The sequence below is a fragment of the Cnephaeus nilssonii genome, assembly GCF_951640355.1.
Source record: "Cnephaeus nilssonii genome assembly, chromosome: 3".
Classification (NCBI taxonomy): Eukaryota; Metazoa; Chordata; class Mammalia; order Chiroptera; family Vespertilionidae; genus Cnephaeus; species Cnephaeus nilssonii.
In genome coordinates this window covers 51,692,397-51,708,985 of record NC_137074.1, presented here as the reverse complement: position 1 = coordinate 51,708,985, position 16,589 = coordinate 51,692,397, and the positions used below count along the sequence as shown (strand labels likewise).

The window sequence follows — 16,589 nt, the reverse complement described above, 5'->3', positions numbered from 1 at the left end:
AGTATTGGGTTCTAGTTAATTGATTTCCTATTATATTATTAGTTGAATATATAAATTTTATTTGCTACTTAAACATGATATGAATTCACTTAATGATGGAGAATATTTTATTTAAAAAATGTACATTAGCAAAAATAAGTAGAGTTTTCCTGGTAAGTTTAGTATACATTTTTGTTTAAACAGAAATGACCATGCTTGAATATTCAACATATTAAAATGGGTTCCTAGTGTACTTAATCTGATTTTTGGATTATGAGGTTATAGAGATAAAACGTTCATTGATATTTTCAAATTTGAGCATTTCCGAAGAATTTGGTATTACCAAATGTTTAAGTGGTACATGGTGTTGTTTTATTTGAAATGATTTTTCTTTACCTGAGAATGAATATAAACTGGAAAAATAATGATTTTATTAAGCCTCTTTGAGTTATATAGAACTTTAAAAATAATACATGCATATAGAAGGACCAACTAAGATGGTCTAGTTAGAAATAATTTTATGAGCTATAGTAAAATGAAAATGAAAAAGTAAAACTCTGTTTACTAAGCTGTAAAAACCAAGACAATAATCTTTCAAACCTTTTCTGGCATATTTCTATAGCCGGAGTAGGAAATAAAAATAATTGATTATCAAACTTTTATAGTAAAGATATTTCAACCAGTTCAGTTTCATGAGGTAATGTTAGAATTGAATTTTAACCTTCAGATTACAAAACAACCTACTTAAAGTTTAACATAGTGAAAATCCAATAAATCCATAGAAACTATACCATTATGTTAAGAAGAATGAAATGAACTTTCATGTGGCACTCCAGTGAGAAATGATGTCAGACTTCAAAATGAAGTACAGTGTTAGTGGAAAATTGCATTGTCATTTAGGAGAGTAGAAAAAAATTTTAAAATGTACATTAGCAAATTTGAATTCTGATTTAATCATGGACCTTATTTTTGTTATTTGTTTCATGAATATTAATTAGCATAGATATTAAATATAACTAAAATCAAGTAGGAAATAACTATTCTCAATTGTAGACATGTAATCTACCATTTGCAAAGTGAAAAAAAAAATAGTACCTTTATAAATAAGACTACTTTATAAAGGAGAGGCTATCTATATATAATGGGATGACACTTATTAATTCAAATCATAGATCATAGTTCACCACCCTAATTGTTAGTAAAGAAATGGAGGTGCTGAGAGATGGTTGCTCATTCAAGGTTACACAGCTGGTTTGTGACAAAATTGAGGCCCCCAAACCTGGCATTTTTTGAAAACTTGATATGGAAATTCCAAGCAGTCTATATTTTGATACAACAAAATACAACTTCAACTATTAAAAAAATAGCTTAAGGGGGACATCTGTAATAGTGTCACAATTTAAAAAAAAAAGAAAGTTGGAGGATTAACAAGAAAAAAAGTAGCTTAGAAACTAGTCAGTTTGCATTATTAGGAAAAATTATGGGTAGCAAATTAATTTTATTTTCATGAACTTTTAAAGAACATTTTGATGAAAACACTGATAAAAAGCAGACTTGTAGGAATAGAGCATATAAACACTAAATAAAACTCACAAACAAATGCAAAACCTTGTAACAGAAGACTTAAGTATTTTTTAGGTTATAAGCCTGTAACTATAAAAGGAAAAAGGAAGAAAGAGTTATCTATTAAGTATTATTTAGACTTTCTTCTGCTTTTTAATTATAAAAATTTAGAATGTATCTAAATTTCTTATGAATTTTATAAAAGGTTGAATCCCAGGCAGAAATAATTTTTCTTTCCGTATAGTGTCTAATCTGCTTCTTGAATTAGTTCTCTATCCAGCTTGATTTAATATAATCTAGCCTCTGAATAAAAGACTATTTGTGATATTTGTGCCTTCACTCTAAAAATCCAGGAATCTAGCTCTTCAAATATTTTCCTGCCTACTGTTTAAGTTTTTGTTTCTCTGTGTGTGTGTGTATATGTGTGTGTGTGTGTGTGTGTGTGTGTGTGTGTGTGTGTGTGTGTGTATTTTTCTGATTGTCCATGCATTATATTTAGGGGAACTTTTTTTTGAGGTCATAATCACCATAGGTACCGATCACAAATTTACCATTATTTGTAATTTTATAGAATAGTGGCATATAATATTTTCAAAATTAACTTTTTAAAAAGACCTCCTTTCTGAGAGAAATGTGAATTTGACTACGAATTCTGATAGTTTTAAAACCTGATCTGCGCTTCATAAAATCGAAGTATATTTTGACAGCATTATTCTATAACCTGAAATTAACTGAAGAGATCATATTTTGTGTGATGTGGTTGAAATAATGTAAGGAGTGAAAACGTTTTATGTTTCATGAGTTATTGAGTTTGTTTCTGGTTGATTTCAGATTTTAGTTTTAGTGTCTTAAGATTTTTATACATCTATTATATATATATATATATATATATTTCTGAGAACATGTAAGATCTACTAAAATAATATTTCATTTTCAGGCCATTTTCTCAGTGTGGCAGCTTTACTTCAGGCTCAAATCAGTGGTAGATGGATTACTAGTACCTATATTTCTCTTTTAATTTTAATGACAAATTCAGAAAGGATGTATTAATAAGGAAAATAATTAAATATTAAAAATTATTTAGCTTTAAGCTGGTAAAACAAAACTGAATAATTATGTGCTATGCTCAGTCTTTGTTAAATTAAAAAATATAGCTAAAGGAATAAAATGTATTATACAGTTTCTTAAAGCTGCTAATACAGATATAAATTTTTATTTTGTGTGACTTTGTTAAAAATAAGATGTACGTACATAGGTTAAAGATGAACTCTACTTGTGTGTGGCCTTAGAGTCTGCTATAATTTAACGAAAACGGTTTGAGCAGGTGGGTGAGTTTATTTGGCCTATAATATTTTATAATCACTGAAATTCTTAATTAGTGATCCCACTTTTCTTATAAAAGATTTTATTTATCAGGCTTATATAGATATATCTATAGTGATTGTTAAGATGAAGAAAGCTACTATCTATATTTAATAGCTTTGACAACAGAGGCAGAAAATAATAGTAGAGGTATACCCAAGTGTGCTAAGTCCTATAGAACTTTATATAACATAATACTAGAAGAAAATTTTTAAATATTTCTGAAATATTAGTTTTCAGATTCCTAACAGTTGGAATTAATTGTACAAGTGCATATATGTATACTATGTGAAAAAAAATGCAACAGATTTTTGATTATTTTGTTAGATTATAAGCTTAAGCTTGTTCCTTTAATTCTTGCTTTATTTTCATATCATGCTAGTCCTTTGCTTATTTTGCACATTTGCGTTTTCATTCTTTTACCACCTTTCCCTTATGTTTTAATCTGCCCCATTTTTTCACATGACAGGAAAAAGCCCGATCATATCAGGTACCAAATGGCTTTCTTCCCCTCACCCCCTACCTTACTCCAATTTCTTCTTTGGCACGAGAAAGCTCATAATTAACCTGCATTTTGTTTGGATTACTTGCAATGGATATACAGTCTCTTATGTTTTAATTGGGAAGAAAATGTAAACATTTTATTTGAGGATCGAAATTATACCTTTTCATTGCCTATGTCCTCAATTTCTTTAATATGGAAAAGAACATATGATGTGTTTATAGTTACTCAAAGAAGATTATACATTGAGTAATATGATATGTACTAGTATATATATATATATATATATATATATATATATATATATATATATATATATATTTAAGGGAAATAAACAATAACTAGGAATTAGTCCCTTTGGTAATAACCGGATTGGTTTTGTTGAAAGGAAACACTGTCAGTTCTTAGATTATTATTTTTTTTTACCATTTTGTTTTTTTCCCTGTGAAAAATAAAATTGATTTGGAAATAAAGGAGCATAAATGTTCAAGCTTTTAATTTTGTTAAATGTTCACCTGTTTGACACCTATATGAATGTGTGCATGAATCCATTACCTGTATAATTTTAGTGAAAAAGCTTTTGCCAGTTTAGAAGTTTGACTTTTACCCACGTTCTTGATTTCAAGTATAGTTCTGGGCCAAATAGGGTAAAAGATACTTGATTTATTTTTATCTATTTTTTTGTTAATCCTCACCTGAGGATATTTTTCGCATTAATTATTTTAGAGAGACCAAAAGGGAGGGAGAGAGGCATTAGTGGGACGGGGGAGGAAGGGGAGGGAGAGAGAGAGAGAGATGAGAGAGAGAGGGAGAGAGGGAGAGGGAGAGGAAGAAAGATGAAGAAAGATGTGAGAGAGACACATCAGTTGGTTGCCTCTTGCACTTGCTCCGATGGGGCCCAGGATTGAACCTGCAATCCAGGTACAATCCCTTGACCGGGAATTGAACTGAGACCGTTTTGGTACTCCTGCTGATGCTTTAACACTGAGCCACACTGGCCAGGGCTTGATTTATTTTGTTTTAAATATATTTCCCTCTCCCCTAATTTTGTCATCTGGAAAGCTCTCATTGGTCTTTGCAATTTAATAATATTTATGGATATAATATTTTGGTCTCAAATCTTTATTATATTGAGTTACTCCAATTTGAGAGAGATATAAAATCGTGTCTTATTTTTCTTTTCTTTTTTTTTAAATATATTTTATTGATTTTTTACAGAGAGGAAGGGAGAAGGATAGAGAGCTAGAAACATCGATGAGAGAGAAACAGACCAGCTGCCTCCTGCACACCCCCTACCGGGGATGTGCCTACAACCAAGGTACATGCCCTTGACCGGAATCGAACCTGGGACACTTCAGTCCGCAGGCCAACGCTCTCTCCACTGAGCCAAACCGGTTTCGGCGTGTCTTATTTTTCTTAATGAACAAGAAATTTTCCTTTTTAAAACACTGTCTTTTATTTTGGCTTTGTGACAGCTTCTGAATAGAATATAGTGTAATTATCAGTACAATGCTTTCCAAAATTTGTCTTTTTAATTATTTAATTACCTTTTTTAAGTACCTTCAAATTGCAGATAGTGTGACCTAAAATATTAAGTATTTTTCTATATCCTAGACGAATATGTGATCTCATTTCTCCTTTTAATAAAAGTGTTAATAATAACTAAAGAGCAATTAAAAAATTGTATTCCATTTTACTTATATGGTTAAAGTCTTGGATCAATGTAAATGAGTATAGTCAGCTCTTTTTCCCTTATTTTTTAATGGTAGAGGAGGGGAGATAGTGTCATAAGATATACAAATCTTAGTAATTGAAAAATTTTTTTTACCTATAACATTATGGTTTTATTCCTTAGGAGGTGTTGCCAAATTCAGATGAATTTATAGTGTTTTTCCTGAGTGTACAAAAACTGATGATATGAGAAAGTCACCAGAAACAGAAAGATGACAGGGGAACTAGGTTTCAGAAGTATGTATCTTCTGTAAAGTTCATAACCAGAGGAAATGATCTCTGACAAAAAACATGTTTTTATCTAATGTTTTATTATTTTTAGAGGTTATGATCCTAACATGCAGCAGGTCAAAATAAATTTGTTTTTTGAAGACTAAGAAGCATGAAAAGCTTACATAGTTGTATGGGTGTTTTTCTTTTGTGCTAGGCTACTTATTTTTCTATGTAGTTTTTCATCAAGTTATATAATACTAGAGGCCCAGTGCACGAAATCCGTGCACGGGTAGGGTCCCCTAGACCTGGCTGGCGATCAGGGCCAATCGGGGCCTTTCAGTGCTGGCCAGGGCCTTCCTTCTCCAACTGCTGGCTGCCAGCTGGGGCCTTCCTTCATTCTGTGCCACCCCCAGGTGGTCAGCGCACGTCATAGCGAGTCATCAAACTCATGGTCTTCCGGTCGAACTCCCAGTCTCCTGGTCAAACTCCTGAGGGGACACTTTGCATATTAGCCATATATATATATATATATATATATATATATATATAGACTAGAGGCCCAATGCACAAAGATTCATGCAAGAATGGGTCTTCCTTCCCTTGGCTGCTGGCACCACCTTTGCTCTGGCCGGAGCCGCCTTTCCACCTTCCCATGCTGCCCAAAGGCCCGGAGCAGCTGGGGTGGTGTGGAAATGACGTAAGCGTCCCGCCCCGCCCCCAGCTGCTTGGCGACTGTGTATGCAAATTAACCCGCCATCTTTGTTGGGTTAATTTGCATACTCCTGATTTGCTGGTAGGCGTCACAAAGGTATGGTCAATTAGCATGTTACTCTTTTATTAGGTAGATGATTACTATGAAACATAAGGATTTTTATTAATATAGTTTATGCTACCTCAAATGATTTTTTAAAAAACACTTCAATCAGTAGCAGAGATTGTTTCCATTGCATGTCATCCCATGTGGCAGGGCTGCACCATTTTGTTTGTTTGTAGGTATTTCCTTTAACATTTCTAACCATGTGTCCCAAAGCAAAGAAACCCAGAAGTTCTTCCTTTTCTAGCCTGCCTCTTGATGATTTGCATTTAGAGGCAACCCACTTGGTTTTATCTAGATGCTAATTTAACAAATCTCTATTAATGGTAAAGGTGATACCTTTTTAAAGTAGCAAGAAAACCTAACAATCTGTCTAGCTTAAAATTAGAAAATCATTTCCTCAGCTTTGGAGAATTAATTTTTAAAAATAGAAATTCTAAATATGTCTCAATACAATTTCTAATGCTTTTTTTTTTTTAGTATCAATGAAAAGGTAGAATCTCTATCTGCTAATAGATTAATAACTAATGTTTACAATAGAAATCATCTCACATGAAACTAATTTTAAAATAATGACTCAAATAATGTTTTACCTTTCATGCTTGATGAGAATTTTTGCTTTCTTTTATGAATGGCTTTTGGCTGTGATTTTTGTTGTTGTAAGTTTTTAGGTTCTTTTAATAAATTAGAATTAGTAAATATGCCATAAGTAGCTTAGCTTTGTCTTCTAAAGAAGATTGCAAGTAAATTATTTGCCTAATAATTTACAATAATGAGCAGAACAATATAAATATTTTGATGAATCATTTTAATAATAACTTACTATTCTGTTTCTATGATTATATGAAAGTAGACCGCGCGAATTGGCAGTTCTTTCTTGTTCTATAGCAATTGTAAAATGATGATTTAATTTTCTGTTTTGCTTACTATTACCAAATCACTTGCTGAATTACCTGCAGAAAGGTTGAAACAAAGCACCATTTATTTCAATGTTTTAATGTATACAAATACATAGTCTTACTTACAACATAAATTTATTTCCACTTTATAATAAAAGCAATTACTTTGCGGGAAAGATTTTGGTTATTTTGAGGTACCTCAAAAAAAAATCTTGTACTTTAAAACAATTATTATTTGATGATAGCATAAAAGGTAGCTTTTGTTAGGATTTAAATTTCTGACTTAAAATGAATCAAAATATAGTAATTTTACTTTCCTAATCTGCATTTAAAAATTGTTCTCTACTTTCAGTAGTTATTTTATTGGCATCAATTTATATAAAGCAAAACAAAACAATGTACTTCTCAAAACGTAATTATCATAAACTGATTTTCTAGTGCTTTCCCAAATTTTGTTCCTAACAACAATTGAAATAAAATGTGTTGGTGAAAACTTAATCTATTTTGTATTTATTTAGACGCTGGTTTTCAATACAGAACAATCAGTTGGTTTACCAGAAAAAGTTTAAGGTAGGTGTTTTGTTAAGTAATTAAGTGAAAAATCTAGTGACTCCCCAGTTTTGGTTATTTATTTGTTTGGCTTGGGAAAGCATTTAAGTTCATAAATACTCATCTGTGCAAAATTACTGTTAATTAGTTTTATGTTTGGGCATGTATATTAGTAAGAATGTTCAGAAGTGGAAAGTATCCACATTCAATACTTAAAAGCAGTGATTTTGAATCCCGAATTCTTAATTCCTAGTTTTGAGATGAATTTTTTTTTCTGTCCCAGGATTTATACTTTTTTACTTCACATGTTTCTTTGTCTATTTGTGTGACAAGAATAATACAACCATTCCACAGTCCTATTTTGAGGCTGTAAAAAAAGATGCCTTTTAAGAAATAACGCCTTATGGCCACTGATGATAATATAGAGATATTAGAAATGACATTAAAATGTAACCTTGAAGTAAGTTAAATAAAAACTTCTAAATTTGTTAATGTTCTTTTTATATATTCATTTTCCTGCACCTTATTTTAAGGGTGAGGAGTTCTTATTTATTGGAAAGGCATACAGAAAATACATGTGGTGTGAGAATGTGACAACTCACTTCCCTCCCAAGTAATGTCCAAATATGCTATCTTTACCTCTTTGGACATCTCCCGCTGAAGGCACTGATCCTTGTCCCCTTCCCACTATACCTTGACTTCTCTGCACTCCCTCTCCTGTCACCAACCTTGTTGGTGTTCACTCAGAATACTACAGTTGCAGGTGACAGTGGCCCAGGAGAGACCATGGGAAGTTTACTTTATGTGGAAGGAGGATAATGAAATGGTCTGTAGACACCATGCAAACCGTTGGAGATTTTGTTCCTTCACCTATGCTCACAGCTTTTTCTTTTTCTTTTTGTTCTGAAGGTTCTGGTAACTTGTGGTGTATTTCTATTTCCCTGTGACCATTTTTCTTTTCTTTTCTTTTCTTTTTTCTTTTTCTTTTCCTTTTCCTTTTCCTTTTCCTTTTCCTTTTCCTTTTCCTTTTCCTTTTCCTTTTCCTTTTTCTTTTTCTTTTTCTTTTTCTTTTTCTTTTTCTTTTTCTTTTTCTTTTTCTTTTTCTTTTCTTTCTTTTCTCTTTTTCCCTTATGTCTTTTCCCACTATGCACAGATAAACATTACCTACAAACTCCTTAATCTGATCTGTGGAGAATGTACAAAGTTTAAACACATCAATAAATACTTTAAATCCCCCCCCTGCTCCAATTTAGAAAAAAAAGAACCAAGTTAATTGGTAACTTGATTTTTACCCAGTTAGCTATTATGAATGATGTATTCAATTGTAAATTTGAAATATTCACTTTACTCTTGAGATGACACAATATGAAATTTCCAATTAGCTCATGGTTTCTTCTATTCTGATACTTGGTTTTGAGTTTTTTTTTTATTTATTTTATTTTTATTTTTTTTCAATTTTTTTATTAAGGTATTATATGTGTACATATCTTACCATTGCCCCGCCCCCCACTCCCATATATGCCCTCACCCCCCAGAGTTTTGCATCCATTGGTTATGCTTATATGGTTTTGAGTTTTTTTAAAATTAAATACTAGGAAATGATAAAACCATTCTCATTTTCGTAGGTATTTTAAGAAGGATATATAGGCTTCTTTTTTTTTTTCTTTCCAGTTATTTAAAACTTGACTCATTGAAGGCTTCTATTTTGGAGGAAAGTCGTTTTTATTATATGTGAGTAGGGACCAGGAGCGTAATGGATATGAAAGAAAATTAACAGGAAGCTGACATTTATTGAGTACCTATTAATTAATTGCCAAGTGTTAGATTAAAACTATTTTATTTAATTCTTATACAGCAATTTTATGAGGCAGGTAAAATTATTAACAGGGTATAATTACCTTTATTAGTTATATCTATGTTGATAAGTCTTATCTCTAAATTAAGAAAAATATAAATCTTTAAGACCACTTATTCCAAGTAACATTTTAAAGTATTATTGGTAGTAGTATTTAAAACCTAGGATTGATAAATATGGGAGTTCTGTTTCCTTGTTGTAGGATAACCCCACTGTGGTAGTGGAAGATCTAAGGCTTTGCACAGTGAAACATTGTGAAGACATAGAACGGCGATTCTGCTTTGAGGTGGTCTCTCCAACAAAGTGAGTGGTTCTAAACAATGAGAGTTGCTTTTATATTTCTATAGCTTGTTTTAAAGAACTTTCCAGATAGAGAACGATTTGTTTCACTTGTGGTGGTCTGTGCTAACTAGAAAAAAAGTGTCTTAAAAGTAAATTTCAGGTATTAGAGTCAGAAATTTCTGTAACTTCTACCCAGTATCATATTCGTTAAATTCTTTAAAGATTATTGATGTGGCCATATGAAAACTTTTTAGTTGTCATGGATGATAAAGTGAACTCATATATCAGATTGATTTTTTTTATAACTATCATTTTATATTTCTACCCAATAGAAAAAAAAAGTGTTGTATTTATATGGTAAATTTAAAGTTCGTTTTGATTTTTTTTTAATGTGAAGGAATGGGTGATTTATTTCCAGTAGGTAACTTATTTCATTACTACCTTGATTTCTTATTAAATACAATTTGTCCTAAAGATAGATGAAATAAAATTTTTCAACAGAAATGATTATTTTTTTGTTAGAAAATTATTGTATAACAAAGCCAGCAAAAAAAATTATTATTATTTTTTTGGTTAATTTAGTGACTGAGAAAACAATGTTATTTCCCTTTAGAAGTTGTATGCTTCAGGCAGATTCTGAAAAGCTGCGCCAGGCATGGATTAAGGCTGTTCAGACCAGTATTGCTACTGCTTATAGAGAGAAGGGTGATGAATCAGAGGTTAGTAAACAATACTGCAATACCAGGTGATATATTGTCAAAAGTTTTTAACTTTAATTGCAACATTGTATGATTACAACTTTCTTTAAATTTTGTTAAATTGAGGTATAATTGACAAGTAACTTTATATTAGTTTCAGGCGTACAACATAATGATTTAATATTTGTATATACTACAAAATGATCACCACAGTAAGTCTAGTTAACATCTGTTACCATTCATAGTAACAAACATTTTTCTTGTGAGGAGATTTTAAGATTTACTCTCTTAGCATTTTTCAAATATGCTATATAGTGTTATTAACCATAGTCACCACACTGTATATTATATCTTCATGACATTTATTTTATAACTTGGAGTTTGTTATCTTTTGACTCCCTTCACCCATAACATTCTTTTTTTATAAAGGATGATTTTTTTCATTATTGAAATGTTTACTTTTAAAACCTAGATTCAATTTCTCTTTTGTTTACTTCTCTTGACTTCACCTATCATTTTATTTTAATATTTAAATATGTTTAATTCTGTATTTGAATATTGTCCCCGATTGACATAAGATAGTTTGATGCAAGTATTTCCTCCAAATATTATTATATTAAAATAATGAATGTGAAAGTTATTTAAAATTAAAACCGGGTAAATCTAAAACAGGAAGGCTCAAATTGTCTCTTAGTTGAAGTCTTTCTGGAGAAGATAAGCTTAATATGGACTCTTGGGTCATAGTCTGGCTTCAGCTTCTCAGTGAGTTTACATATTCTTGAGCAAGGCCATCAGTGCGACTTGAGAAACAGAACTCACCACTTTGTTTGGTAGGATCCTGAAAACGAGTCTTTTGTGAGTCCGTGCATGTCCGAAAATGCCTTTATTCAGTCCTCATATTTGTTTGATAGCTTGGTTGGGTGTGGAATTTTTAGGTTGGAAATAATTATTCTTACGAATTTTAACTGCATTGTTTTTTGGTTCCAGTGTTGCCATTGGAGTCTTTCTTATTACAGTACTATCTTTTGTAACTTTGTTCTCCAATTCTCCTATTGTTTTTTCCCCTGGAATTTCTGGACTAATCTTATGATTTTCTAATTTTTGTGTGTCTTTTTTTGCTCTAATTTCTGAACTATTTTCTCAGTTAATAATCTTCCAAACCTTCTATTGAATATTTTAGTTCTGGTAGCATATATTTAATTTCCACGAGTTTCTTTTTGTTTGCTGAATGGTTATACATGTAAATCTGTTCTTTTTTCATGGCTGCATTGTTTGAACTGTGGTTCTTAGCCTTGACTGCACATTATGATAACACAGGGAGCTTTAAAAAAATAAATCTCAGAATTAGTCTACCACTGAACAGTTGAATGGAGTTGGAACCCACGTATCAATATTTTAAAAAGATTCCTAGATGATTTCTGTGTACATGCATTGCTGAGAACCATTATGTTCTAGAGCAAGCATGTCAAACTCCCAGGCCTCATGCCTCGTTTATTTGGCTCGTGTTAGCCTTTGTGTTTGACATGCTTGTTCTAGAGGCGTTGTTCCTTGGCTATCTGGTAACCTGTTCATGATTATACGGTAACTAAAAACCTCTTTGGAAGCTCTGAGAACAGTTAGGACTTTGTTGACTGTGAGGTTTGCTCAAGTCTGGACCATTTATTTTTTGAGGAACAACCAGAGTTAGGAACTTTGGGGTCTTTTCATCTGGTATGATTGCCCAGAGAACATTCACCAAACTCCAGCATAGGGGTAAGGGACTGACTGGGAGCTCATTACTGGGGGTCTCAATATTCAGTGTGTCTACGTTCATATAGTCCTCTGCCTTCCACCTTTCGGGTAAATCCCATCCAGATACTCTGTTTTACTTCACCAGAGAATGTACTTTCAGTCATTTGTGTTTTTGAATAGGATGCAGAACCCTAATGGCATGGAATTGGGGAGGGGACCTTGGATGCTAACTGCTTCTTACACAATCATTTCTCCAACTTTTATTTCCACTTCCAGGGTTAACATAGTGTAAATCAGTGATTTTTAGTCTGTGTGCCACAAGAATTTTTAAAACATGCAATACCTTACTGTTTAGTCAGGGTCACTGACCTTTTTTCCCTTAGATTGTTAAATTAAAAAAAAAAAAAAAGTAACAGCCAACACAATAGCCTGGCTCAAAATTATACCTATTTTTTTGTAAGATCTGCCAAAAAAAAAAAAAAAAGTAATTTTTGGTGTCCTGTGGAATTGTAATAATTAGTTTACCATGTTAAGAAAAAGGTTGAAAATCACTGGTTTAAATCCTTGAGCCGTTTGAATATTATGTGATGTAAATTGGTGAACTCTTGAGATTTTTCTTACTGCCATCCTTAGATTTGGCCTTGGTCTGTTCAGTTACTTTATTTACCCACTAGGGGCCCAGTGCACGAAATTCATGCACAGGTGGGGTCCCTAGGCCTGGCCGGCAATCAGGGCCAATTGGGGCCAGGCTGATCAGAGCTGGGCTGGAGAGGAGGTGATGGTCGCCGGGCCAGGCATGGAGGGAACGGACGCCAAACGCCAACACCGCCATTGTCAGCGCTCTGCCACCACATGGTTCTAGACCTCCCCCCTCCTCATTCCCTTGCCACCGTGCTGCCACTGTGGTGGGCAGATGGCGGCCAATTGGGGCCTGCCGGCCAGGGGGAGGGACGGGGCACGGGAGGTTGGCTGCTGGCCCCAAGGAGAGAGCCGGCCCTCGGCCCCTTTGGGAAAGGGGCTGCATCTGCTATCACCCACCCCTGATTCCCTGTTCCAGCCCAGGCCCGGCCCTGATCAGGTGATCGAGGCCTGCTGGCCTGGGGAGGGACTGTGGGAGGTTGGCTGGCTGCGGGGGAGGGACTGTGGGTAGTTGGCCGGCTGGGAGAGGTTGGCTGTGGAAGCGCACTGACACCAGGGGGCAGCTCCTGCATTGAGCATCTGCCTCCTGGTGGTCAGTGCGGATCATAGTGACTGGTCGTTCTGGGTATTCTGGTTGCTTAGGCTTTTATATATATATAGATTTCCCACCTCCTAAAATTTTGTTGCTCTTATTTATGTTATTCCTGTTCTTATGAGTAAACATTGTTTTTAATGAAAAAATACTAAAGTTTTTAAAAAGTAGATTACACATATTATGCCATTCCACACCTAGTAGTAATTTCTTAATATCATCTATCACCCAGTCTATATTCGGATGTTCCCAGTTGTTTTAAAAATGTTATTGACCACCTTTTGTACAAAGTACGATCTTATCTATGCCAGCATTGCATCTGGTTATGTCCCTCAAATCTTTAAAGCTAGAGCAATCCCTTTTTTACACAGCAATGATTTAATAAAGAGATCAGGTTAATTGTTTCCATGCCTTAAGATTACATAATGGGTTGTGTGTATGCTTCATGTTGCAACAGGAGACACAATATTTGGTTATGCAACCATTGCTAATCCTGAGATCAGGCTTCTGTGTGAAGATGAAATGGACATACTGGTTTTGAGAAATTACAATGTGATTCCTCCAATGTGATTCCTCCAAATGACAATGTGATTCCTCCATTTCCTCCCTTGTTTCCATTCTGTTTTGTTATTTTGTATAACACATCTACTTCCTGTTACTTTCATCCCCATAAAATCTCCTTCATCAGCTATTCATCAAATGGTTTTACAGCTGAGTTTGCTATTTCATTAGAAATTGAAAAATGATTTTCTAATTCTGTCATCTCATTTACATTTATTAACTTGTATTCTTATGTGAAATACAGCTTTTCCTCATCACCTGGAGCTGTTTAGTTTCTATAATAAGTGTTTAATTTTAATTTTTTGCTTTTAATTACCACCTTTGGTTAATTTATTAGCTACCTTAAGTGGGAACAGATATTTAGTTTTTTGGGTATAATTTAGCAACTCATGAATTTTTGTAAATACGTTGGGTCCTAGTTAATCACAATAATCACTCTTTTTTCTTTCTTTTTTTATCCTTACTATAAGATATTTTTCCATTGGTTTTCAGAGAGATTGGAAGGGATGTAGGAGGGGGAGAGAGAGAGAGAGAGAGAGAGAGAGATAGAGAAACATTGATGTTGGAGAGACACATTGATTGGTTGCCTCCCACACCTACCCTGAACTGCTTGAACCATAGTATGTGCCCTTCCTTGATCAGGAATTGAACCTGTGACCCTTCGGTCCTCGGCCTGATGCTCTAATGAGCCAGACTGGCTAGGGTAATAATTACTCTTTTTGTGATTATCAAAATGATCACATCTTTGTCCAATAAGGGCCCTGGGTAATGCCTTTTTAAAAATTCTCTAGTTTTTAGCAGTTTGGAGAGGAAATAGAATTAGGTGTACATCCAGGTAATTTTGAAGAAGCTGGTGGCATTGCTGAAATAACTGCTTTATGCAAAATAATACACTAGAGTAATAGGGGTTATGGGACAAATAGGGATAAGGCTGACCTAAAAACCTGTGTAAGTTTGTAACTAGAATACTTCCAGGAGATTTAGAACCCTAGCAGAAATACTAGCACAATTAAATTCATAATAAATGAATACTACAGTATAGATAGGACCTAACTTTAAAAGTTGGTGACGATAGCCCTGGCCAGTATGGATCAATTGGTTGGGTGTCGTCCTATGCACCAAAAGGTTGCCAGTTTGATTGCCCGGGTTTCGGGCCCAATTCCTGGTAGGGAGGCAAGGAGAAGGCAGTCGGTTGATGTTTCGCTCTCACATACATGTTTATCTCCCCTTCCTTCCTTTTTCTGTAAAAACTATTTTTAAAAATATATATTTTATTGATTTTTTACAGAGGAAGGGAGAGGGATAGAGAGCTAGAAACATCGATGAGAGAGAAACATCGATCTGCTGCCTCCTGCACACCTCCTACCGGGGATGTGCCCGCAACCAAGGTACATGCCCTTGACTGGAATCAAACCTGGGACCCCTCAGTCCGCAGGCCGACGCTCTATCCACTGAGCCAAACCGGTCAGGGCTGTAAAAACTATTGAAAAAAACCAAAAAACTATTTAAAAAAATAAAATAAAAATTGGTAACGATAGCTTAATGGGAGGGTACAGAAGAATTGAGGTTACTCATTTATGGTGACAGAGGCAAAATACATAATGCAGTAAACTCAAATCAGAGTACGTGGCCAAAATGAGCCAACAACAAGAATGGGGGATGGGTGTCATGTTTCTTGAAATGACTAGTACAAGTTCTGCTGTGTTAGTGTACTTTGCTTTCAACTCCTCTAATTTGGTGCCAAAGCATTAGCTTATAGAAGGAAATTGCTAATAAACCACATGATTTCTGCATTATATTGAGATTCTTTCACCATATGATAATTGCTTATGAGTCCACATTATCAAACATGTTCTAGTAAAAGATTGTATCTCTTCTTTAAAAATGTTGAAATAATCTCAAACTTACAGAGAAGTTCCAAGTGTAGTACTTTCCCCCTGAATGGTTTCAGAGTAAGTTGCTAACATGATGCTCCATCACTCACTATTTCTTTAGTATTTTCCACAGTCTAAGATATTCTCCTATATAATCATGGTATAACCATCAAAATCAAGAAATGAGCATTGGTAAATTATTACCACTTGATTCCCAAATATCTTTAAGTCCCAGTAATGTTCTTTATGGAAAAACAATCCAATCCAGAAGCACAGGTATTATTTAGTTATCATGATTCTTTGATTTTTGTTAGTCAGGAATAGTTCCTTAGTCTTACTTTGACCTTCTTGACCTTGATAGTTTTGAAGACTATATACTAGTTAATTTTATAGAATGTCCCTTAGTATGGGTTTGTCTGATGTTTACTCACAAGGCTATGCATCTTTGGCAGGAATCCTATATAATAAAAGCCTAATATGCAAATTGACCAAATGGCCGGCGGAATGACTGTTCGCTATGACGTGCACTGACCACCAGGGGGCAGACCATCAACTCAGGAGCTTCCCCCAGCCCGCAGGCCCTAGGCCAGCCAAGGCAGGTGCGAGTGGGGGGCCTCCCCCCCACCAGAGGGAGGCGTCCAGTGGCAGCAGTGGGGCCGGCCAAGGCGGGTGCCAGCAGGGGCCCCCTGATCGCCCCACCAGACACCCTGCAGATCGGCCCAGATCACCAGCCAGGCCCAGGGAC

General features: G+C 34.3%; 1 protein-coding gene across 2 annotated transcripts in view; it reads left to right on the top strand.

The window, feature by feature from the left end:
- Positions 1–16,589, top strand: part of ACAP2 (ArfGAP with coiled-coil, ankyrin repeat and PH domains 2) — a 135,369-nt gene that overhangs the window by 92,612 nt on the left and 26,168 nt on the right. Inside the window, exons 11-14 of one of the 2 annotated variants that reach the window (XM_079766649.1) lie at positions 3,374–3,394; positions 7,582–7,633; positions 9,670–9,770; positions 10,363–10,468. In XM_079766649.1, coding sequence (XP_079622775.1) covers positions 3,374–3,394; positions 7,582–7,633; positions 9,670–9,770; positions 10,363–10,468 — 280 coding nt within the window. The remainder of the gene's footprint in view (positions 1–3,373; positions 3,395–7,581; positions 7,634–9,669; positions 9,771–10,362; positions 10,469–16,589) is intronic. The other variant, XM_079766650.1, reaches the window with a different exon arrangement.